The following is a 25,736-nucleotide window of genomic DNA, read 5'->3' on the forward strand; positions in this document are numbered from 1 at the left end:
GAAGGGGCCAGCACTGTAGTGGGTTGCTGAGAGGTGCAAGGAAATAATCCTTGCTGGGTGTTTCATTCATTTCCTCAGAGCTGGGACTGTCCTCAGCTCTGGGGAAGGAGAGGCCTTGGCAAAATCCTTGCACTGGGAGCATTTTGGGTGCTGGGTCCCCTCGTGTGTGTGAGTGGTGAAGGTTTTTCAGGAGGTTCTGGGTGACCCTTCCAGCTTGGAAAGTGTTACTTGAAATGTGGCTGGTAGTGTTTTGTGGCTTTTGCTTTCAGTTCCATTGTTGTGCAGAATGTATTGAAGAGGAAGGAAAAAATATAAAAGGAATGATGATGGTGCTGGTACTTTGTGTCTTGAATTTCTGAATTAAAAGAACAAGATTGGAAATAGTTTGAATCAGTTCCATGCAGGACTGGCTGATTCAAGAACTGGGACTGTGGAATTAATGTTTTTTTCAGCAGAACTCAGGAAAAAAGCTCTTGTCTTTTCCTGGATGTGCTGCAGGTATACTGGGACGGTCACAAAATATTTTTGCTTCTTCAGTTTTAAGACACAGTCATGCTGTCTTTAATTGAAGTATATTTTCAATTAGAAACAGACATTTAGGTGTGCTATGGTTTTATTGAAATGGTGAATTTATTTGTCACTGAGAGGTTTGGGAGAAGAGCTGGTGGGTGATCCCTCTTCGGGTGCCTGTACCCTCCATAATTAACATTTTTAGCAATTTGTCTCGTCATCCTGCAGAGGGCTCTGCATCCCCGTGGATGCCACAGTGAATTCCAGAGGAATTCCTGTCCTGTGCCAGGATTATCGTGACAGGATGCCCTGTGCTCCTGTTTGTCTCGACATGACAGCTACATACAGGGCTGCTCACTGAAGAAACTGCAGAATCAGATGTAGAATGACACAGAGTGAAGCTTGTAAAATATAAATAAACCTCAGAGTTCTGGGAAAAGAAATAGGAAAGTTAATATGGATTTTAATTGATGCCAGGCCGACTGTAGTACTATGGAGCTCAAAAGGAAAGGATCTTTAGTTAGAGGTTTTTAGTTCAAAAGCTATCTTTTTATCAAGCATGGCAATAAATGGGTATTGGGTTATGGGTGTGACAACAGTGTGTTCTGCATATTAACAGCCACTCTCAAAAGCCCCCTACATTTTTCTTTTGTGTTTTTTGAGCTGGGATTTGTTGGCAGGTAGTGCTGGGATGACACTGACATCTGTGTTATAAGAGGAATTTGGAGACACATGGGAAGAGGGATCTTCCTCAGGTTCTTAAAATGCTCCCATCCTGCTTTTCCTTCCAAAGGCAGAGCACAAATGAGAGGAATGTGCACGTTGGTGCCTCTGCAGGCTCTGACAGCCCCTTGTCCTCTGCTCCTTGGCTTCCTGTTGGTGCTGGGAGGGAGAAGGAGGAGAGGAAAAGGTTGTTTTTGTGCTGTCCTCTGAACATCTGCCTTCTCAGAGAGGAGCAGCCTCAGTGATTTCAGCCTTCAGGCTCTGGGGAGCTTTGCAAACCAAGCACATCAGTGCTTCATTTAGGAAAAACATTCTCCTGGTTTTCAGTCTCCACGGAAGTGCTTTAAAACAGGCAGCTTATTTTTGGTAGACTTATCTTTCTGGCCTTAAGACACTTACTTTCTTTTAATATTTTGTTGCACGTGAGGTCATATTCCTTGGAGTACAGGACATGTCAGCCTCTCAGACACAGGACCATAGGATCAGGCCCAGCCTGCAGTGATTTATTGTCACAGGGTATTTATAACCTGTTGGTCTTGTGCAGTAATTTCGTTAATGAATCCTCACTTATTAAACCAAATACTAGCCTGGGAAAAGCTGATACTAAATAATGTTGACCCATAAAAGGTAGTTGCATTGCATGGATAAGTTACATGTGCAAATAAGTTTATTCTTTATACATAAAAGTAGGGTTTGTCCTGAACCTCCACAGGGAAGATTCAACCTAAATAGGTTTTTTTTCAATAACAGTTAACATTATTGGACTTTTGGCATCCCATGATTGCAACAAAAAATTTTTTTGCAATGCATGCTCTTGTTATATACCCTAACCCCCTCTGTGTCTTTCACCAGCTTTCAAATTGTCTTTACTCTGTGTTGTCCTACAAAACCAAGTCCGAGTGAAAATACCGAGATAACCCCAACATGACTTAAAAGTCAGTTTTCCATATAGAATTCTAATTGTAAAATGCAAATATATTAATATTCTGCACCATCCAGTTTGTGCCTTTTAAAATTCATACCTAAAACTTGTTTATACTGCGAGGGGTTGGGAGATAAAAGGGTTTTTTTCATTAAATTCGTATATATATATATTTAATCTATATATGTATTTATATATGCATACATTCAGAGCATACTCAATTAAAAGATCAAAATCAAGCCACACACATCCATTCAATTCCCAGTGTTCTGAGGGAGCAGAACTAACTCTGGCCCATGTAGGTTGGGATCCTCTGTGTCAGGGCTGTGTCCTACCCGTGGATTAGGCATAATTAGAGTTTCCAGAGGAGCTGCAAGGGCTGGAGCCCCTCTGGAGCCAGGCTGGCAGAGCTGGGAGTGCTCTCCTGGAGAGGAAAAGCTCCAGGGAGAGCTCAGAGCCCCTTCCAGGGCTTAAAGGGGCTGCAGGAGAGCTGGAGAGGGACTGGGGACAAGGCCTGGAGGGACAGGACACGGGGAATGGCCGTAAGATGAAGGAGTGCAGGTTTAGGTGGCATATTAGGAAGAAATTCTTCCCTGGGAGGGTGGGCAGGCCCTGGCACAGGGTGCCCAGAGAAGCCTCTGGATCCCTGGAAGTGCCCAAGAGCATCCAGCAAACCAAAGGGATTCTGTTCCTGCTCTCAGTGATGCTGATTTCAGGGACTTGGGTGCTGCTCCTAAAAAAGCTGAGTCCTCTTCTTTGCTCAGGCAATGAGAGATAGGCTGGGTTCTGTGGGAAATAGGGAGTAAAAGATGATTTGGCACCATTTGCTGCAAATGGGCAAATTTAGGCATAGACACAGCAGATTGTAACCTTCAGTGGCACAGTAAATCTTTCTAGTGTACAGCAAGCCACATGTGCTTGGTTTTAAAAGCATCTATTTCTTGAATGCTGGAGAAGAGCCTAAATTGTGTAGCAAATAAAAATAAATTCTGGAAATTGGAAAATAAAATAGGCAGAATGGGGACATGACTGAGGATGCAGAGTTCCTTTACCACGAGAGGTTAAATGGTTTTTATATGTTCTATAAATTTTGAGGAGGAAGGGTTAAATAAAAATGAAGGAATATATAAGATAAAGTTTCTCTTTATTTGATATGAGTCATTCCTGGGGTTTATATTAATTTTCTTTGATCTTGTTGAAGGAATCTAATTCAGTGTTTGTTACTTTGTATTACAGGCTTTTTTATTTTTCTTTTAAGACATATCACTGACTTATTTATGCATGTTTCATATCACAGTATTTTTTTTTGTGCTACATTTTCACATCATTCCATACTTTGTGTAGTGTCTTGAAACAACAGAGAAACCTGTGATGCAGCCTGAAGATGGTGACAATGACAGGAAGGTGCAGAACAGTCAGTTTTGTGAGAGGGTCAGTCAGGTAGGAACATTGTGCTACAGTGCTCTCTCTCTTCTCTGCATGCCTTTAAAATGTCTTCATTTTCTCAGAGCATAAAGTCTCTTGCAAATAAAACATGCTTTTCTTGGTATCTGATTTTGCTTTCAACTAATTGTTATCCTAAAGATCTTCTGGGAGCTTTTCCCTGTATTTCTGGACTGGTTTTGCATTCAAGATTGCTTTCATTGTGGACCTTGTTTTCTGTTTGAGTACTCATAGTCACCTTGAATGGGGGTGGCAGAGTCCCTTGAAATTCTGTTTCTTTGCAGGTTGATCTCCTGCCTCCATTGCAGTCAGGCCTGGAGTACAAATTGTGTGAGATTCACATGCTGTGATTGAGGCAAAAATCCTGTAGATCTTTCTTTAGGGTTGAAATGCTTGATAGCTGGGTAAATGTTAAACTGCATTTTCATACAAACAAGAATCTGCTGTCCTCTCAATCTAATCAATGTAAGAGAAAGCATCTTGCAATCATAAAATAACTCAGGTTGCAAAGTGGTTTGTAATGTTGAAGGAGGATGATATTTTGCTCTATGAAATCTGTAATTTCTGTGTTTCTCTGTTTACCAGGTATGCCTTCAAGTATCTTTGGATTTTCCTTGTGAGGTGGATAAACAGGTAAGTGATATATTGTAAAAACTCTTTTGGCTCTTGTTGCTGATGGGAATTGTACCCAAATGGGCCCAGATTGGATTCTCATGCCATTGCTGCAGATTTTGATTGTTTAATTGGGGTTTGAATGGCTGTAGAGATCCCAGGTAGAAATTCCCTTGGACACATCCATGCTCTTTTATACAGAAAGTTGGCAGTTTTTAAATGCTTCCAAGTTTTGTCCTGTCCCAGCCATCAGGGCTTGAATCTGGAGATCCCAGGACAGAATTTGTACTGTACCTACAGATGATTCAAAGCTGAGCTAATAAAACTGTTAGCTGCAGTCTGCAGGCAACATTCCAGAAGTTTCATACCTCTTGTTAGATAAAGACCTTTGGGGAAATCTTCTCACTCCTTACTAAACAACTGATCCCTATGAATTAATCATATGAAATAGATGTTAATTAGTTTTTCTATTAATAAATAGTCAGCAAAATGTCTGTGGGTGCTTCTTAATGTAGATAAGGAGCATCAGGAATTACAGAACCTGATTACAGAAAGATTACAGCCCTGAATTTAATAGAACATTACATACCTGTGTAATAAGACAATGTTTGCAATTTTTAAACAGATAACTCCATCAGGCTATTCAGAGAGTTTCTGCAAAGACAGACATCATAGGAGTCCAATTAAGCCTCAATTTGAGCATGATACAACTGACAAACACTTGGGCAGAACAGGAATGAGTGAACATGAAACAGAAGAGAACTTGCTCACATCTCTTCTAAGAGAAAATAGAACATCTGTGCTGGAATCTACGTAAGTATGAGGGATATGCACTGCTTTTGACAGTATTTCTATTTGAGAAGAGAATAAGGTAATTTTGCTAAAGTGAATTTAGATAATGGCACTGTCTAATTTACCTGAGAGATTGGCAAGGCACCTTCAGAGCCATTTTCGTCTATCATGCAATTAAGTAATTAGGAAACACACTATCAGTAGAAATCCTTAAAAAAAAGCCCCATTGTAAGAAAGAAACTCTGCAAAGTTACTGATTCAGGGAGCTTTACTGCAGGGACTGATTGTTTCCATGATGGGGTCTAACAGAGTCAAGGGGCTTAGCTGACAGTATCTGGTGTTTTCCTTGAAAAAACCAAACTATCTGAGAGCACAGGCCAGTGAAAAGTGGTGTGGTGGAAGGGACAACACTTTATTGCTGTAAAAACAATATGTAAAAGGATCCAAGGATGGAGGAGTTGGAGTTACAGTGACTTTTTACAGGGATGATTTTGAATGGATGGTGCTGCACACTGAGTGCCTTTTGCCACTTCACCTGGGCTGCCTGGACAGGGCTTTGCTGCTCTCAGTTTAGGGAGTTTGGGCCCCTGTCCTGCACTTGACTAAAGGGTTATTCCAGTGCCACTGCCTGTAGGACTGGCTAAGCTATGTTCCAAGTTCTTGGGTCACTTTTCATGTAGGAGAAAACACTTGTTGACCTAAATCTATACAAGCCCTACTGGCACCAGTGGAATTCAAGAGTGTGTGTGTGTTACACTGAGATTTGATCAATTCCCAGCTGAAATGCTCATTTCCATAGGAACTGGACAATGCCAAGCAAGAAAAACCTGGACAGGAAAACCACACACCCTGACTGATTCACCCCAGTTTCATGCCCACACCACTTTATCTCCTGGTTGAGCACTGAATTACAGCTTTGCTGTAGCTCATTATCATGTTCCTTTCCTTGTTCTGTAGCTCCTTTTCCTTCTCCAGTTGCTTTCCTGGTCTCTGGACTGACTGTGTGCAGAATTCTGTGACTTTTCCAGTGCCTGTCAGTGCTGGGATCAGAATCTCCAGTGGAGTTACACGAGTCAAACCCTGGTTTCTGTGTTCACCATGCTGCACTTGGCTTCACTCAGGCAATTCTGTATTTTCACATCACTATTTAAAACTCTCCCAACAGGCATAAATTGTCTTAGTTGTCACAGGAGTAGTTAGTGGTGAATGAGGAGATACTACTCCCGTAGAAATGAAGAGAAAACATTGTTTATTTGTTATCTTTACTTAAAAGTTGGCTAATGAGTAATTCTAGCACTGTCATCTTTACTACTCTAGTGTGTAATTTTTCCTGTGTTCAAGTATAAATGACCAGGCTGATGGGTGATGAGCCTGTGCTTTGCATAGCTGAATTCTCACTAATGCCATTAGATGCCAGAGGAAGCCATAAAAAGCCTAGTTAGCTTCTACCATTTCAAATGCTAAACGATACAAATGCAGTTGTTTAAAACTCTGGTTTATATGTTTAATGGCACAAACAGCTCTCTATTGGACACATGAAATTATCTCTAGAATTTCAGAGCTTGCTTGTGCTTTAAATGCTTCTTATTTGGCTTCAGTTTCTCTTAAAACATTGCTTTCCAAAATGCTGTCCATGAGCTGCTAGTTATCCATGGGACACTTTGGTGTCTGTAATGAGCTGGTTTTGCAGGCTTTTTGGCTAATTTCTCACTTTTCATCTTCCCTGTTCCATTAGAAATTCATGGAGGAGTAGAATTGCACAAAAAATCAACATCAGGGCCAGGAGTTGCACTTTGATGGTCCTTGTGGGTTCTTAACGAGGACTGATCTATGATTGTATGGTCTACAGTCTGGTGTGGTGTTGGTATAAATTAACTTTTAAGGTAGAGAGTAAACTTTTTGAGAATCTATTCGTATTTGTATTTCTGTGTTAAATAGGAAGAAAAGCCATGATGAGGCAATTTATGATATAATTCATGTTGTGAAAAGGTTCCAAAAACTCTGTTAGTGAGTAATTCATTAGTGAGTAAAACAGAACCTCCTGGGAATTTCAGATATGTCACAACACAGCAGAAGGGTTTCTTGGAAGGTATTTTTGTTTGCTTAAATAAAAATCTAAATTCATGTCTTTTCTCTCCTCTTTCCTGAGTGTAGCAGACAAGAACAAATGAAAATTGTAAATGAACTGTTAGATCATCTGAACACGACAGAGGAAGAATGTTCAAGTGAAAATATAGAGAAAAAGGATGAAAAAGATCTTAGGCAAATGATTATTCAACTAAGAGCTCAACTCAAACATTTCAAGCAGGTCACTAAATTCTTAAAGCAGCGAGTAGAATTGAAATCAACTTTTGATGGGGAGGAGAAGCTTTACCCAGATGCAGTGCCACAGATTAATAAGGCGAGTCAGTCGTTGAAAGTGGAATTGAAAGATGCAGCTATGCAAACAATGACTTTAGAGAGTAATGTCATGAGATTCAAACATGAAGGCAAAAAAGGAGCCTCAGAAGAAAAGTCAAAATATTCAAGATTAAATGCAGAAGCAGAACATCAGCAAGAAAATGTGTATAAGAAGGGTGAACAGCATGAAAGACTTTCTTTTACTAGAACAAATGAAGTAAGTTTATTCTCTTTTTTGTACTTAGGGAGTAGATGTATAAAAGGGAAAAATATGCTTAATTTCTAATATTAAATCTTACTTTTGTATGACTTTTAATATTAGGAAAAGAGATGTAAGCCAAATATATTTTAGATAATTGTTCTTAATGTTCAGAGCTTTTCATCTCCTACTTCAGCATGCTTTAGAACATTAATTAATTGAATTGCAGTCCTCCCGGGGACCACATACTCGTAAATATTACAGCTTTTGGAAAAAGAGAGTCTGTGTTTCTTGTTCATAATGTACAGAACGAGAGCATTTGGAACTGATGAAGTCTAAATGGCAAAAAGTGTTCTAGAAAATTCCAGATTTGCATCACATCTGGGAGCAGGCTGTGGAGGAGTCAGTGGGATACTTCCACAAACTCAAATCTTAATTTTAGGCTTTTATCAGCAGCCGATCATTGTGTCTTGCTTCCTGAGAAGTGTGGCCAGGAGAGCCCTGTGGAATGGGGGCAGTTTGCTGTGCCAGTGTGGGACTGGAGTGCAGAGCCTGTTCTGGGACTGTGGGCAGGGAGTGCTCGGGCCTTCTGTCTGCAGGCAGTGTGTGATCCCAAACAAAGAGCTGGAAAACAGTGTCTGCTAAAGAGTTCTGTGTATTGTTTCAGCAGCAGTGATAGAAGTGAAGTTGAAAACTCTTTGAAGATCTTGGCTCCTGTGGAGCAGACAAAGGGGAGCGTTGCTTTTGATTTTGTGCACTGCTAACAGGGAATGTTGTAGCAGCTTCTGCAAAGAGGGGTTTCCATAACTGTAGTGATCAAGAGAATTCTGAGAGGTAGCAATTAGGAGCAGTTCATTTTTATTCTGGCTTATTCCTCTTGGGCTCATTTTTCTGAAGGAAGGGGCTTGCAAATGAAGGAGTGTTGATAAGGCTTTGCCCTGGGCATGAAGTGACAGGACAAGGGGGAATGGCCTGGAGGTGAAGGAGGGCAAGATATTGAGATATTAAAGATGGAATACTAGGAAAGAATTCCTCCCTGTGAGGGTGGTGAGGTCCTGGCACAGGGTGCCCAGAGCAGCTGTGGCTGCCCCTGGATCCCTGGCAGTGCCCAAGGCCAGGCTGGACAGGGCTTGGAGCAGCCTGGGACAGTGGGAGGTGTCCCTGCCATGGCAGGGGGTGGAATGATATGAGCTTTAATGTCCCTTCCAACCCAAACCATTCCATGATTTTCTGATTCTTTCTGCAATCTTCTTGGTTTTTTTTAAGTTCCATGAGTTTCAGTTTGCTGTTCTTATTCACCATTTTCCAGATTCCTCTCTGGTTTAATCAGTGGCGCCCTCAATGCAGCCCTTGAATGAGTTGCTTTAAAAGCTTTCTTGTTTGGACTAATGCACTGTATCTTTAGCTTTGGAATGGCTTTTATAAATAATTTGATGTAGCCAGCTGAAGTGGCCTTTGGGTAATCTGGGTGACAAATGTGTCTGTGCCACAGCCCTGAGACAGCTGGAAATGGTTCGATGTTATTAAAGCAGTTTAGTTAGCTGGAACTTCTGGATTTATTTTGCAGCCTGTGAAGGATACTGTTCTCATATATGTACAAAAGTAATTGAGGATGGCATTTGGAAAATGGAACTTGCTTTTTATGATTTTAAATTGTGTAAAGACTGTAATTGCTGAGAAGTGAATGTGGAAAGGTATTTCAGAATACATTGGGTGGTGAAAGAAATTAGGGGACTTAACAGCACTGGTGGAGCAAATGAACAGCAAAATTATAAACTAAATCTATCTGAACATGCCATTATTGGTTTTTATTATTATTACACACAATTCCATAACTCTCATCAACACATGGCATGCTTTTATCTTTTTGGAGACAGCAGTGGTTTATGCTGTGTGGTTTAAACAAGGAACATTTATTTTATGCAGAGACTTCCAAAGGTGAGAGGCTAAAACGTAGTGACTTAGGAAACGTAGCTTCCCCCAACTCTAGTGAGGGAATGTCTGTTACAGCAGGAAATGGGAATCCTTCAGAAGCAATTTGTAGAGTGGATGGGTGAAGAAACTGGTTTTGTTCATGAAGGATTTCTCTGTGGCAGAATAAATGTCCTCTGTGGCTGATGCAAAGTTGTGCTGATTTTCTCAAAGCTGTACAAGTAGGGACTAAAGGAAGAAAGAAAAATAAGCTTAGGACTTACTGAAAAATGAGGAGGATCCTCAAACCAAAAAAAAAAAAAAAAGGTTTTAAGGGAAAAAGTTGCTGGGCTAGCAGACATTTATGATATAAATGACAGTGGGAAGTAGCAGTTAGAGAGGTCAGTTTGGGTGAGAAACTATTTTCCTAAGGCAGCCATGAATCCAGAGCTAATTAATACACCTGGTGGTTAAAAGCCTTTGGTAGGCACTGCTGGATTTGCTGTCCTGCTTCAGGAGCTGGAAAGTTATAGATGCATGAACAGCTGGGACTTAGAGAAAATTTACCAGTGGAGTGGGTATTTTGTCTCTCTGAATGTTTACTTCTCATGTAGCCAAGGGTATTGCAATTTTATTTTCAAAACTAACGTGACAGCTGCCTGATTTTACAGGAAAATTCTTATTTTTCCTGGAATGTTTGTTTGTACTTCCTACACTTGACTGTTACACACAAGTCACTAACTGCCCATTTTCTTCCATGCCTTCTTCAGGCTGACTCTGCTTCCTTGCCCAAGAAGTCACGTCTGCCTGTGCTTGTAAGATCCTGCAGAGCATTAGGAAATGTCCCTTTGAACTCCTGGCTGCAGAAATCAGCTTCAGAAGCACAGCATCGTTCCAGGGCACCTCCTGAAGGTCTGAGAGCCTGTGGAGTCCAAACCAAACCATCCCAGGCACAGCCTGATGGAGAGTTACTGCGTGAGTCTGGAGCTGAAAACCTTCCAGAGGAGCCTGCACAGGGAAACACATCAGGGAGAGGTAAATAAAGACCAAATCTGGTGACTCGTGCTCCTGCCTGGAGTAGTGGCAGCTTCTCTTGCAGCAGAAAGTAAATGCAGATCATCCTTATATACTACAATACTGCTTAATCTTGCAAGTTTCTTGAGTAGAAAAATATGTGTAGACCTTGAAAAAACACCTTTTTTTCTGTTTGCAGCTAAGATGTAAACCAGCTTTTTGTGGGACAAAAAGTGCTGTGTACACATGTAAAGTCTGTAATAAATGGCAGATCACAAGGTGCTTACATGTGCACACATATATCAGTGTTTAGGTAAATAAGAACTTTCCCTAATAAGATGCCAAATTTAATGAAAACTGCCTGTAATGGAGACAAGAGAGTATAAAAATCTTGATTTTGTTTATGCTGGATAATTAAACTTTTCCAATATTCCACTGATCAGTCAAGTCAGCCGTGTCTGTTCCCACTGTGGCTGGGTTAATTTAAACTCAGTTGTTGACAAAGTACTGGGATCAGCAAAGTATGACAAATTGTAAGACAGAGCAATGGGTATTAGATGAAGATTTGGGGTGGTAGAAAAATAAAAATGCACTTAGCAGTTAGATTAAAAACTGGGTAGGGGCGTGAAGGATAGGTAAGGGAGAGTAAATATGAAAATAAGACTCAGACAAGTGGTGGGTGAGCCACTGGCAGACCCAGAGGCTGCAGAGAGTGTTGTTAAAAAGAACATTGTTGTGGTAAGGCACAGATATGGTACAATTTGTTACAGATACTTTGGGTGATGGGACTGGAGCAATTAATTCTGGTAGGTGCAAAAGCCATGGAGAATCCTGAAGGACAGGGCTTCTGAACTAGATCCTGAAGGGAATCAGAAGCTGCCCTCCTGTGATTTCCTTTCCACTCTGGTTTTTTCCCTTGGGGAGCAGTTGTGCTGCACACTTGCTGATTCTGAGACTTGCTGCAGTGATTGCAGCAGATTGGTTTGTGATCAGTGCTCACACTGGAGAAACTTCTAAGCCTTTTCTCTAAGCTGAACATAAAACATTTAAAAATGCACTAGAGATTGATTTACTGTTCCATTACAAAGGGGACCTACAAATGTTTGTCTTCATTTGTTAGTAGGAGCCTTTGCAATGAATTCTGAGTGGTTACCCTTATAATTAGTTCAAGTACTTAAAGGTACTCATATTATCAATAAAGATTTTCCCTTTCCAAACTGTCAGAGAACCAGGTTTGTGTTTATGAGGTGTGGGTTCTTTTTACCTTTTTGATTGTATTTATTGATTTGCTTGGTTGGTTTTGATATAGTTCTTTTTTAAACTATCCCCACTTACATTTTTTCAGCCTCTTACTGATTTCTCTTTTATCTTTCTTTACTGTTCTCCAGTTGTCTCATTGCTCAAACTGGATAATACTGAGACCCAGGTGGAGTTCCAAGATGTTGATCCAGGTACAGGGGAGAAGAATGAAAATATGAAGGACAAAAATCAGCAAAACTATCAAGGTAGAGCATTCATATGGTACAGAATTAAAAAAAAAAAAGGGAAATTAAAAAACTTCTGTTTCTTCTGAGTTGTACAGAATTGTAAATTGCTTCAGGTAATCATCTCCCTTGCTGTTATTTGTGGATTTTAAATCTGGTTTTCTTAGCTGCTGTGGATTAATTGCTCCAAGAATCCAAGTTGGTCTTTCAGGGTTGTGCTTTCAGAAGGGCCACAGGGATTTATGAGTCTGGTTTCCAGTAAAAATAATGAGTTGCATGCCTGACTCTGATCTCTGTTGCTAATGACCTCACTTCTGAACTCCTCTCTGAATTAAATGTTTGTTACTGTGTCTCCATCTAGTTCTGAACTATTGGAATGAAGCAACTGAATGATAGAATTTTGCTTATCTGAATTATTTGAAGGCATTCAAGTAGGCTGAAACCTAATGGAATCATTTAATGAAAATGTAAATAGGCTTAGTGCTGCATGTTCCATGTTTGTGCATCACCCATTAGTCTTTTTCAGAAGGGCTTGAGTAACCTGGGTAACACTGGAGAGTGCAGAGGACATGGACAATTCAGTAATCCTGTGGTGTGCAGGGTCCTGCTCCCTGGACCCTGTGGGGGTGTGGACACGTGCACAGGGAGCTCATTAGTCCTCCTTTTTAATTAAAGGGCACTCTTGCATTAAAAACCACAGCCAGTGCTCTGATCTGAAATATCTTTGTTAGGATCTGGTTTTATTTTCTCTCTTTGTTGTCTGGAATGCTGCATGGAATCAGGGTTTCAGAGTTTGAGTTCACCTGGTGTTGGGGATTTTTGCCATCTGTGTTACTGCAGCAGAAGTTCATGAATGCAGTGTTGCATTCCCTTTTTGTGTCCTCCAGAATTCATACCCAGGCACTCTCCTGGAAGCACTTCCTTCCTTTGGAATGCCAGACAAAATGACTAGAGAGCAGCAAACATCTTTGATGTCAAATCAGAGAATGGTTTGGGTTGGAAGGGACCTTAAAGCTCATCCCATCCCACCCCTGCCACCTCCCACTGTCCCAGGGTGCTCCAAGCCCAACCTGGCCTTGAACATTCCAGGGATGAGGCAGCCACAGCTTCTCTGGGCAGTGTTGACATCCCAGAATCACAGCTTCATTTCATTCCAGCTCTTAGGTAGTATTTATTTTTATTCTCCTGGTCTTGGTCTTGGACTTTCATACAGAGCTGCTCCCTCTGAGTTTTTGTACTGATTTACAGCTTGAACCTGGACATTCAAATTCTCCATGGAAACCAATCTGAAAGTCTTGCAACCTGTCTGAAAGATCAATGAATTGGCTCCCAAAAGGGAAGTTCTAATTCATAGTGATCTTTTGCAGAACTAATAGAAGGGGAAAATTTAATTTACTGGTAACTAGAAAATAATAATTTTGCTGGCTACTTACACCTATAGCTCTCAACATGCACAGAACTCTAAACATGGATCATCTGCAGGAATATATGGCTTTTATTGGGCTGAATCAGAGGTGGTTGCATTACTTAGGGATGGCAAAGTCACCTGAGGGATGTGATGTTTATATCTAGTGTAAAACCTTTAATACCAAACACTTTAGTGGGGTTTGTTTAGAACACATTTTAAAAAGAAGTTATTATAGACTCCTTTTCTATTTTGTTGATAGTCTTTTTAAAATTCCACTGACTTTATGCTCCAATTGGTTTTGTATAGATTTTTGAAGTGGGGAGAAGAAGAATATTTAATTAGAAGCTTTAGGAGGAGCCATGTGAAGTCAGAGTCTCCTTTGCCTCATGTTTGAGGTTATCATTTTTGTGGCTGGAAAGGTCTGGGCTTGATCAGTGTCTGATTCAGGAGAGCATATAGCAAAAGGCATTTTCAAGCATTTGAGAAGAGCAAGTTGGTTGTATTTTGAGTATTGTTTATTTGAAAGGTAATAAAGGATTTGAAATACTTGATCTGCAAATTGAATCAATAGCAAATCATAGAGAGAGGTCAAAAGTCCCAAAGTAATAATGTACAGCTTGTAATTACCTACATTTTAATTCTGCTCTTATAGAATTGAAATAATTCATTCTAGTGCTGTTAAGAACAGAATGTCAGATAAAGAAACACTAATATTCACACACAAGCCTCCTGTTTTTCAGAAATGCAAAATCATCATAGCATTAGCAATGGGAACATCCAGAGTTTGTTAGAAGAGGTGGATGAAGAGTTTTATCCCATGGGACACGAGGACATTGACTCAGCCCCTGCACCTCCAGACTCCGAGTGCCTGCGTGCTCAGCAGGGGAGTGGAGCAAGAACTGATGCACTCCGTGGCTGTGGAGCCACAGAGGATATAGAAGAACTGAAACAAAGAGTTAAAAATATGCAGTCTGAGCTTGAAAAGTACAAAATGTTCCTGCTGCAGCTGCAGGGCTCTGAGCAGCTCCTGTTCAGTGGTGTTTCCAGTGGAGTTGTGAGGGATGCAGCCCTGCCTGTGGAAGGGTTTGTCACACAAGTGCAAGGTACAGCCATGGAAGGAGTCCAGACATCCTCTGCTGTCCCTCAGCTGGATTATGAGATCCACACCAAAAACAGGGATTCTGGGTCTGTGGGAGCACCTGATACATGGGCAGCACAAAACCTTAAGGAACTGCTGTTGGCCAGTGAGGCAGAACTTGACAAAGAGCAAGTTGTGAATGTGCATCTTGGTGAAATGTATCCTCTTCAGAACAGTCTGAGAGCAGCATCACCATCCAAGTGAGTAAAACTGCTGCTCTTTGAGGTTCCCTTTTGTAAACAGCAATACCAGATAGCATAGCAAGGTGAGATGAGGATAATTTTATTCACAAGTGTTGTTACAGTAAAGGCTAAATTTCACTAACATTAGCATAAAGGAACTGAAATGTTTTGTTAAAAGACTCCCTAAGTACAAAACTGATACATTTGTGTCATCATCTGTGCCAGACACATCTGTCTCTCCCCACACCTCAGGCCCCAGCTGTCTTTGCTGTGAGAGATCCTCTCTGGAGCCAGCTCAGATCTCAGGTTACCTGTGAGACAGGCACAACTCATCAAAGCACCACTGTCTGCATCACTCAGGATATTTTCAGGTGCCAAGTGTAGGAAAATGGAGCACCCCATTTAAGACAGAAATGTTTTTGTGGGCAGTGGGCTGGCAGATTGGTGCTGGCCCTTCTGTTTGAGTGCCCAGACTTGATGTGTATAAACATAAGATGTTCACGCTCTAGTTCCGATTTATTTTGCAGTTGAGGGCTGTAATGCCTTCCTGTGAAGGATGTGAGAGGAGATAAATACAGAATTAATGAATGAAATTTTATAGCATAAGCTCATAAGCTGGAAAATCATTTATGGGAGACTGGAAAGTATCAGTCTTGGATTTTGTATGAGACTTGGGGCAGCATTTTGGCTACACATGCCCAAATTGCAAACATACAATGGGGGATCATAAGAGTGAGCCTTTTTTAACATCCACCCCCCTTTTCTCCCTTTTAAATATTGTTATTGTGCTGAGGGCCTGTGGAATACCAGAAATTGTAACAAGGAAAGGCATTCAGCCTTGTGCCTTTCTTCCAAATGCTGGAGTGGAAATATTTGGGGACAGTGAACAACCACCAGCATGGACTATTGTGTGTGTCTGAGGCTCACTCTTGTAAAATACAGTGGTGTTACAGAGTCCATGGAAACTTACATCCCTTGAAAATATACCTCACCCATTTTCCAAAGAAAGATCTAACTGTAAATTAAGGAATGAGACCCTTTGGATCACTGTGAGGTTTTTATGGCCACTGTCTAGGACAATGTCATGAGTCACAAATGACAGACCCCAAAATGAGTTATGCATCTCTTCCTATACAAAGGACAGTAAAAATGCTATAACAACCCACAACACCATAGATTTTGTTTGATTCCCTGCATCTTTTAACATCTTCTCTCCTTTTTTCCCTGCTAATGGATGATTCTGGAGAAAGAACTCTACCTGTGGTACCAACAGTGGCAGTATTGATTTTGCACTTGCAATGATTTTACATTTGCAAGTGTAAATTCAATAAATAAATGCAATTGATCTGAGTTGAAATTTATACCCTGGCTTGTGGAGTACAGGAGTTTGGGCAGCACAGTGGTTGTCATTGTTTCTTGCAATACACATGCAGAGATATGGAGAATTTCAGACTGGGTGAAACCATCAGTTCAGCAAGTCCAATACTGTGGTTTTGGCAGGAAATACATAAAATTTCAGAGAAGGGACAGTTGTCTGCTTCCATAGGGAGTTATGAAAACCACAAAACACCAAACAAAAAAAAAAATCCCCAACCAGTCAGGAAAAATATATGTATTCTTGAAAATTATTTACGTGTATTCACTCTTATTTGGTTTAATTTGGCACCTCTGCTGCCATCCATGTTCTTTCCAAGCAGGCCATCAAGTCATCCCATTAGTTTTGGCCCTTTTTATAAATGATGCAGTTAAGTGAAGGAGAATAATCTCTAAGTAGCAAACTCAACAGGCAGAGACAATGCATCTCTCATGGTGGCTGTTTAAAAGCATTTTCAAAACAAATTGAGCCACATCAAATTATAGTTTAGGAATATAAGTTTAATTCCCATTTTATTTATATTTAAATGTCATTTATGGCCAGCAAGCTTTACAGCTAATTTCATTTTCTCAGGTATGATTCATTAGTTCATTCACAAGTGCGGGAGCTGTCCTTCCAATGCCAGCAAATCAAGGAGATCCGCTGCGGCTGTGCCACCTACCACGAGCACCTCACCAGCCTGGTGAAGGCCTTTGAGGAGCTGCTCCAGGCCAGTGATGTTGATTATGATGTTGCTGAAGGCTTCCGTGAGCAGCTGAACCAAAGTGTGCTGCTGTTTGAGAAACTGGAAATGAAATTCCTCTACGGTGAGCAGCAATATTTTGTGCTTGTTGTCAGATAGATGAACACCCTTGAAACGGGAAGGATTTAATTTTGGTTGTTGGTGAAAGCCTTCCTTGCTGTTGGTTGCTTTAAGATGGATCCAGAGGCAGCCACAGCTTCTCTGGGCACCCTGTGCCAGGGCCTCCCCACCCTCACAGGGAAGAATTTTTTCTTACTATCCCATCTTTAATATCTCAATATCTTGCCTTCCATCATTGGGGAGGACTGTCATGAAAGGTAAAATTTTTATGATCTAACAAGAATCACAAAGAGTCACAGAATTGGAAGGGACCTCTGGAGATCATCCAGTCCAAGTCCCTGCCAAGGCAGGGTCACCTGGAATAGGTGACACAAGAAATGTGTCCAGGTGGGTTTGGAATGTCTCCAGAGAAGGAGACTCCACACCCTCCTTGGACACCTGCTCCACCCTCAATGTAAAGAAGTTCTTCCTCATGTTGAGGTGGAATTTCTTGTGTTTTACTTTGTGGCCATTACTCTTTGTCTGGATTTTACTTTTGTATCTGTACTCTTTATTGACACTTGATATTTGGTTAGCTGTCAACACAAGCATACTCTTAACTGCCAAAAAAATAGTGGTTATATAAAAGTTTTGTTACACATAGCTTCAGGGTTTCCTGTTTCAGGGAACTATTGAAGACACCTGGGGATATAAGTTAGTGCTGGGCCTGGCAGTGCTGGGGTAACAGTTGAACTCAATGATCTAAGATGTCTTTTCCAACGTAAATTATTCCATGATTTTCCTAAGGGACCTGCATCTTGCTGCCTGCTAGTCTGGCTGGTGGAGAAATGTACACTGCCTTTCATAAGAGAGCTAAAATACAGCCATGTTTTGGAAAATGAGCATCACAGTTGACATTTGGCACTTGAAGGAAGAGTATAACCTGCACACTGCCTTCAGTCTGTAGTTTGGAGAAAGTTAGCAGGAAAGTAATGGAAAAGGGATGCTGGTGTGAGGAACAGAAAGCCAGACCTTTTCCTGGTGTCACAAGTGCTGCTCTTGCTGACCCACAGAACCAGCAGTCCTACACAGATGTCAGCTGCAGGAGCAAAACACTTGAGGTGCCTGAGATGGGACCCTGACCCTCCCATCCTCCTGGAACTGCTCTGCAGCTGCCTGTGCTCAGCCCCGTTTGGGGCCCAGCCATAGCATGATCTGTGTTCTGCCTTTCACTGCAGATCCTGGCAGGATGTTGCAGTTTTGATTGCTCATATAAAGCAGCTGTGTATGAGAAAAAGGTATTACAGCCTTGTGTCATAGCAGGGTAATAAAAGATTGAGTGTATTCAACGATTTCGGTGGCTACAGAGTTTCCTTGCATTGCAAATGAGAAGACTGTAGTGAATAAACATTAAATGCCTTTAAACCAACAGATGGTATCCTATATACTATGAAAAGTCACTGACAACTGAGACAATTCAATATATCTAACACAATGGTGCTGCATTGAATCACACATTAAAGTAAAATGATGTTTGTAGGGTTGTAAAGAACATCCAGGGTACTAAGAATTGACTGTAAAGAAGAAGCACGAGCAGCTGTCTGTCTCTGCATTTCCATCCTGACCTTCAGTTCATTCCCCTGAAATTTCAGCTGTGCAACTCTTCCCTGCCACTTTTGCTTAATTGCACAAAAATTTTAAGATAGGGGAGCCAAGGTGACACCACCAAGCTCTTATTTCTTTATTCAAATTAGAGTCTGAGTCCAGATCTCTTGCACTGAATTGTGCCTGTGCTCACACACAATTCCACAGAGAATGTTGCAGGCAAAATCCTGTGTGTGCTCCTTCATTAAGGATGACTGGATAGCCTGACTCCAAAACAAGCACAAAAAATCCAAGTGCAATGGAATTTTTTTAATATAAATGTTATTGAAGAAGTAACAAAGTGTGCCTGTAATCCTTTTGCCATGTAGCACAATTATTTCAAATAGGTATGCTAATTAAAACACCAAGGCTGTAAAATCTGGCACCTGTGGTCCCTGATAATTTTTTTTTGTGAGTTCAAGAGCAAAGCTATTGCTTTGTTGCTGGGCTATAAATGGTTTTGGTCATGTACAGCATTTGACACTAATATAAAATGTGCTAGTATCTGTTGACTCCTCTAATTTCTCATTAATTTACCACTCCGTATTTAAAACTAGTAAGATGGAGGGGAAAAAATTGTAATTCTCAGTATGTGTTTTTAATCAGCTGTTTCTGCTTTGCAGGGGAATCAATAGGTACAGAAGTCACTATACTTTATGAGTTAGCTCAAAGGTAAGAGTGCAACAGAATGTTCAGCAAAAATATGTTTTTTTCATGAGTTGATAAGGATACTCCATGCTTTGTAGCATGTTTAGCTGTTTGGCAGGGCTTTGCTTATTAATATCTATTTTGTTAATAAAACACCCACTGAAAACAGATTAAGGCTTTTTTCCCCACTTCTCACCAAGCAGGTGAGATACTGAAAGAGAAACACTGTGCCACCAGGATTGTTCTTTCCATGAACAAAAAGAACCATGTCCACACTGCGCTGTGGTGCATGCTGAGACCTTTTCCTGGTGCAGGTGCCAGGGGGGACAGTCCCTCCCTGTGTGTCCCCATGCCCTTGGGGCTGGCTCAGGGTCACTCAGGTGCAGCCCTGCTGAAGTTCATTGTCACAGCACCTTGATGCTGAAGGTGAAGAGAGCAGGTGTTGTTGTGCTGTGTTTGTTGGTTTTCTGCCAGTTTGGGATTCTTCTGTGCTACAGAAATGATCAGCTCCCTGTTCAAGGCAGCTTGAGGTCCCCTGAACACAAAGGTGACTGCCTGGTGCTGCAAAATACAAAGTAGGCTGGAGGGCCAGTGACTATTCCTGCTGACTTCAGTGAGCTCTGAATTTCAGTCTTGATACAGCCTCTGGTGTGCAGTGGCTTTTCATGCCCTGTTGCATAAATTTACCTGTAAATTGGAGTAAATTTGGCATCCTGTGTTCACTTTCCAAAGTTGCTGAGTAACTTTTATATTTTAAACCATTTTATTTGGCACCAAAGGAATAATGAGAAGAATGCCACCATGTACCAGCATCTGCAGGATGAGTCTCCTGTGCCATCTGCTCTTCACAGCTCGTCTGACTTTGATTTGTCAGAGAAGTCTCCTCTTGGCTCACCTGAGCACAGGCATGACCTGGAGGGCCAGCACAGCACACTGCCACTTCTGCCAAGCAAGTTTCCTCCAGGTAATGTTTTTCCCATGGAAGATTTGCTGGATAGTGGGAAAAGCTGATAAATAACACACAAGGGAACTAATTAAGAAATAATGAAGAATGTTTGTCTGCCTCAGCTTTCCAGTTCCTTGCATAATCATTGCAGTTTCAGTGATGAGGCACACAGAGATGGCAACCATCTGAATTACCCTTTTTGAGGCAGTATAAAGTGTGTTAGTTTGTGTCCTTGTTGTTTTAAGCTACCAGCTTTTGCATTGCTCCAGACACTCTTTAAATAGACAAGTTATAAGGTGAAAATAGACAATTGTCAAGAGATTATTATATGGAAAAGGAGAGATTTTCCAATTTTATAGAAGCCAGTGTTGTGTTTCCTTGAGAATTGTTAAGTGCTGCATAATTAATAAGTGGTGTCATGTTTGACCTGGATAGTTCCACTGAACACAAGTGATGCTTGCAGTACTTTATCGGCAGCAATGAAAATTTAATAGCTGAGCTGGCACATCCTGTTCAGGGAGAAATATTGCAGAGTAAACCAGGAGTGTGTGACATGGATAAACTGACACATCACACGCTGACAGGTAGAACAGATCGGCTCCAGAGGAAGGATGAAACTTGCAGCCAGTGGAAGAAAAATTGTAGAATAGCAAAGCAAGAAGGAAAAGGTACAGTAATGAAACTTGATACAACAAATTTCTTTACTGTGGAGTGCATTGTGTAAGTCAAAGTCAAATTTCTCTCCGAGTTATTTCCTATTGTTGTAAGGAAAAATGTATGCTGGTGGTGTGTCGAGCCAGAATGTGGAGCTGCATTGCAGACCTTTGGATTCTTTCCTCAGTACAGAGAATTTTTAAGTAGATAAAATTGTTATCTATTCCAATTTTGTAGGAAGAAGAAATCTGAAGAGCTTTAAAACTCTGGACCATTGTTTAAGTTAGAATGTAGAGTAGGAGATGTCACTGAATGCATGGTTTGAGCACTGTATAGGAAGAGTGTTGTGGAGTCAGATATTCAATATCTGCCATTTTTAACAGCTCTGTGTCATCTCTTAGGATTAACACCCACTAGATTTGACAAGAGTACACAGTGTAAAAGAATACAATCATCTGCTCTAAATAAGAAGTGGTCTCTTGCTTTATTTAGAGTTATTAATGGAGCATCTGCAAGAAATTAGAATCCTGAGACAGCGTTTAGAATACTCCATAAAAACTAATGAGAGACTGAGGAAGCAGCTTGAGAGACAAGTAACAGACAAGGAACTAGATCAAGGTAAGAATTCATTTAATGAGAAACTGAATCCATCTTTTGTGCTGAGAGCCTGAGGGATCAAATGCCAATGGAAAGGTTTGGAGCCACTGTTCTCTGTTGCTGGTGTTCAGCATCTCTGAAAGCCAAGCTCTGAGGTAAAACTTTTCACAAGTAGCCAGCTTTCACTAAAGATGCTTTTGGAACACGTTTTTGAAGCACCCCATCCCTGTATTTTTCTACATGTTGCTTCTTTCTCCTTCCCACCTTTTCCCCCATAGGAAAATTGATTAATATGCAATATTACTCAGACTGGGAGCAGGTAATAAATACAGACATACTTTCCTTTTCTTCAGTTCCACTGGTATTGACATTAGATTCATTATGTTTTACATCATCCCCACGATCCATTTCTGTTGTTGTTTAAATGGAGGTAACCTGCACATGGCAGTTTGCTTTCAGGGATAATTTACAGTGATGGAAAGGTGGCTAAAAAGCATCCATTTCATTCGTGAAGTATTTACACTGCTGGAAAGGCATTCTGTGCTCGTGAAATAACCACACTGAAACACTTCCAACTCTTTTACAGCTTCATAAAGATTCTGGCAAGGGCATCCATTAATGCAGTGAAAGTATATTTTCTTTATAAACTGTCTTATGCCTTCCATCTGTCTTCTTGTTGCCTTAGCACATCTACCAATGAGTGCAGGAGAAATTTGGAAAAGTAAAGGAAAAAAGCAGCTGCCTGTTGGAGCAGCTCCTTTTTGTCACTGTGTTCTTTCAGTTCTTGTTTCTCTCTGTATCAAAGATCTCTTCCATGCTATCAGATATGCACATGCTCTCTTGCTTGTGATGCTCCTTTTTCCTGATAGATGAGCTTTCTTTGACTTTCGGTGTAAAAAGAAATCCTGCAGTGAAGCTGAGAGGATTCCCAAGGGCGTGTGGGAATGGCCTTAAGCTGAAGGAGGGCAGGTTATGATGGGCTATCAGGAAGGAATTGTTCCCTGTGAGGATGGGGAGGCTCTGGCACAGGGTGCCCAGAGCAGCTGTGGCTGCCCCTGGATCCCTGGCAGTGCCCAAGGCCAGGCTGGATGGGCTTGGAGCAACTTGGGATAGTGGGAGGTGTCCCTGCCCATGGCAGGGGATTGGAACTAATTGAACCTTAAGGTCCCTTCCAACCCAAACCATTCTGTGACTTGCATTCAACATTTTTGCTTTTAACTGAATGTCTTTAGTTTGTTTTCCTTTAAAACACAAGGCCAAGCTGTTACATACTTAATTGTTTATGGCAACCTGCTAAACTCATGATATTGAATTGTTTGTTCAACAGAAGTTATTGCATAGATTTATTCTTGTCTGATAAATATTGTATGGATGTATATACACATATCTGCATACTGTTCTCGCCATGTTATTTTTAATATTTAGATTCTTTAAGTATTTAAATGCCTCTGGGCTTCCAGTATCCTATAAATTACTCAAATGCTGGTAATGACTCCATCATTCCTGTAGAGCTGAGGCTTGCAGTGCAAGTAGAACTAAAATAATTGTTTCAATAGTATCAAATGTTAGGCTTCAAAATAAAATCAAAGATTTAATTTTGAGTGTCCTAGGTTTCAAATGTTCTTAACAGCAGTTAACATTAAAAGGGGGTTTGTTTGCTTTTTTTAACCCACAAGTAGCTGATGTTTCTGCTCAGTCTTCTTTTCAGCTTTTGAATGCCTTTTTTTTGCTTTCCCTGGGAGTGAATATCTCCTTCCCCATTGCTGGGATTTTCAATAGTGCCTTTCTTTCAGTGTTTCCTTTGAAACCTTCAAGGTATGCTTCCTTAGCACTCACTTTTTCAGCACAAAACAGAACGAAAACTCAAGTGTATTGCAATTGTGGGCCCTGATGCTCTGCTTTCCTCTGGTTAGATGGACCTTTGCCTCTGTGGAGAGAGTAATTGATGTCAGCAGGGCTCTGCACAGAAGTAGCAGTCTCAATAGTGGGTCAAATTGTGGGATTGTGGCCCTATTACCACTGGCTCTACATTATCCCTTATTATGTAAGATAACCAATAGTTATATTCTAAAGCCTTTCAGTAGCACTGCAATAGCATAACTTTTCAAATAGGATAAAGCTGGGTGATGGGCAATAAATTAAATTAGAATCAAGATGAGACCATGAAGCCTTGCCACTTCGACTTGGATTGCTTTGTTACAGTCTGAAAGGAGAAAGCCTTTTGAGTTCACATAGCTGCCTCAAGTCTTTAACATATAGATAGTAAAATGCCATTAGTGCCAGGCTTCCAGAGCCTTTGAGTCTTTCAGCAGTGACAAGAGGTTCATATCATGGCACACTACATCCCAGTTAGGTAGTGGGTAAAAGCTTCAATTGGGATTACAATAAAATGAGATTACTCAGAGGAAGTGCAGCACATCAAATTGAATTGAACTGCCAGAGCTGAAAGGCATCCTCCTCATACATTCAGCTAATTTTTTTTTGCCAGCTGGTTATTTCTCTATTAACCAAATAGTTGACATTCATGTACTTATCTCAGGCTTTAAAGTGTGGGAGACACTGGGATAACCAATCAGCTGCAAAGTGCTTTTGGTTCCCGTGGGTCCTGAAGTGTTTTACTGACCATGAGAAGGTTACAAAGGGTTACAGTAACAATGGCTTGAGTTGCGTTTCGGAGGCAGCGCCTTGGGAGTGGGATGTGGCACTGTGCAGGCTGTGCTGCACCAGTGCACATCACTGGCAATGACTATAGCACCAGTGCAGTGCAGTGAGGATTGCCTGGGCTGGGGTTTAACTGGCTGGATACAGGAGTTAACACTCAGATTCACTTGCCTAGTGCAGTGAGATCCTCAGAGCAGGATTCGTCACCCTTATGCTTGTCAAAGTCAGACATTTAATTTGTGCCAGTTACCCAGAGCTTCTCGTGGAGGCACTGGAGGGAAATCCAGCCCTTGGAGGACAGGGGATCTCATCCTCAGAGGTGTGAGGAGAGGAGACACAGGGTGAGCTGAGCTCTGGAGGGGTCTGTTCCTCCCCATGGCTGCTGAGGGTGATCAGGACTGGCTTATTTATCTAAATGTTAGAAACACAGATTTAAGAGGGATAAATCTTCATCCCTGTGATCATAAATGGGCTCTGAGTTTGTAATCTGAGGCCAAGGCAGTGACTCCAGCCTTATGCTCTTGCCTGTGTGGTAAGAGATCTCTCACCAGACTATTTACAAGCCTCCCTGCATTAACCCCTGTGGATTAGCTGGTAGAATCCCATTGTTCTCTCACTAAATACAATGGAGTGTGAGCAGAGCAAGACTAAAATACATGGTAAACCCTCCTACATTTTGTCCTGTTGGGATTTTAGCTGATAGGTAAAGACTGCCAGGGATAATTCTGCAATTTTAGTAATGGTTGCCCAGCAATGAGAGGCACTTGTGCTGCACAGGGCTTTGGATTACTTGGCATTAACCTTAGCTGCCTTTTAGCCTGTAGTGATAACCTTCAAAATATATAGGGGAGAAATAGCTTTTATAGCATGTTTTTCTGCAATTTTTAAAATTGTTCTTGTCTGGAAAGTTTAATCTTTAATGACCTAGAGATGACTCATAAATCATCTTTTATGTATATATTTATAGGTTCTGCAAACATTTTTATCCATGGCTCAGAGCAGCATAATTCCCTGACTTCTGAAATACATTTCCTGAGGAAGCAAAATCAAGTTCTGAATGCAATGCTAGCAAAAGGATCTAGAGGTAAAAATGTAAACTGTTCTTTGCAGGAGTGGCCTGCAACTCATCCCAGATCAGAAAACAATAAAATATTCACAGTCCACTCATTAAATTGACTTAACCATTCTTTGCACCCCTGAAATTCCATGCTCAACCATAAGCATTCAAGCTGGGATTAGCAATAATGGAGTAGCAGCTGGATAGTCTCTGAAAAAGCTGATTTAGTTAAAAATCATAGCCTTAGTGCATTGTGGGCATTGCAGATACCTTGTGTTTCTTCTTGTTTCAGATAAACAAAAGGAAAATGAAAAGTTAAGAGAATCTCTTTCTAAGAAGAATGCAATCATTGAGCATCTTCATGAGGACCATGAATGCATGAAGAAAGAAAACGAAAAGTTGCAAAAACAAATTTGCCAAAAGGAAGATGAAATCAGATACCTGACGTGTCAAATTTACAGCAGTCGCAATGAACTGAACAGGTATTGATTCTGTCCATGTTTAAACATTCATTCAGAGAAGAAGTTGTCAGTGTGACAGGCATGTGTTTAGCCACAGCCATTAACATTAATGAGGGGCATGGATATATTCAAAAGGTAAGGGAAGAATTATGGAGGGAAAGAGGAATGGATTTT

At 41.0% G+C, this 25,736-nt stretch overlaps 1 protein-coding gene across 2 annotated transcripts in view; it reads left to right on the forward strand.

Moving 5' to 3' along the window:
• Positions 1–25,736, forward strand: part of CDK5RAP2 (CDK5 regulatory subunit associated protein 2) — a 69,498-nt gene that overhangs the window by 31,634 nt on the left and 12,128 nt on the right. For both annotated transcript variants that reach the window (XM_053962098.1, XM_053962099.1), the window contains 13 exons: positions 3,500–3,595; positions 4,184–4,231; positions 4,836–5,023; positions 7,157–7,619; positions 10,283–10,547; positions 11,915–12,031; positions 14,159–14,756; positions 16,687–16,919; positions 19,162–19,210; positions 19,966–20,150; positions 21,279–21,404; positions 25,012–25,128; positions 25,394–25,583. In XM_053962098.1, coding sequence (XP_053818073.1) covers positions 3,500–3,595; positions 4,184–4,231; positions 4,836–5,023; positions 7,157–7,619; positions 10,283–10,547; positions 11,915–12,031; positions 14,159–14,756; positions 16,687–16,919; positions 19,162–19,210; positions 19,966–20,150; positions 21,279–21,404; positions 25,012–25,128; positions 25,394–25,583 — 2,675 coding nt within the window. The remainder of the gene's footprint in view (positions 1–3,499; positions 3,596–4,183; positions 4,232–4,835; positions 5,024–7,156; positions 7,620–10,282; positions 10,548–11,914; positions 12,032–14,158; positions 14,757–16,686; positions 16,920–19,161; positions 19,211–19,965; positions 20,151–21,278; positions 21,405–25,011; positions 25,129–25,393; positions 25,584–25,736) is intronic.

The sequence above is a fragment of the Vidua chalybeata genome, chromosome 21 (assembly GCF_026979565.1).
Source record: "Vidua chalybeata isolate OUT-0048 chromosome 21, bVidCha1 merged haplotype, whole genome shotgun sequence".
In the NCBI taxonomy this organism is placed as follows: Eukaryota; Metazoa; Chordata; class Aves; order Passeriformes; family Viduidae; genus Vidua; species Vidua chalybeata.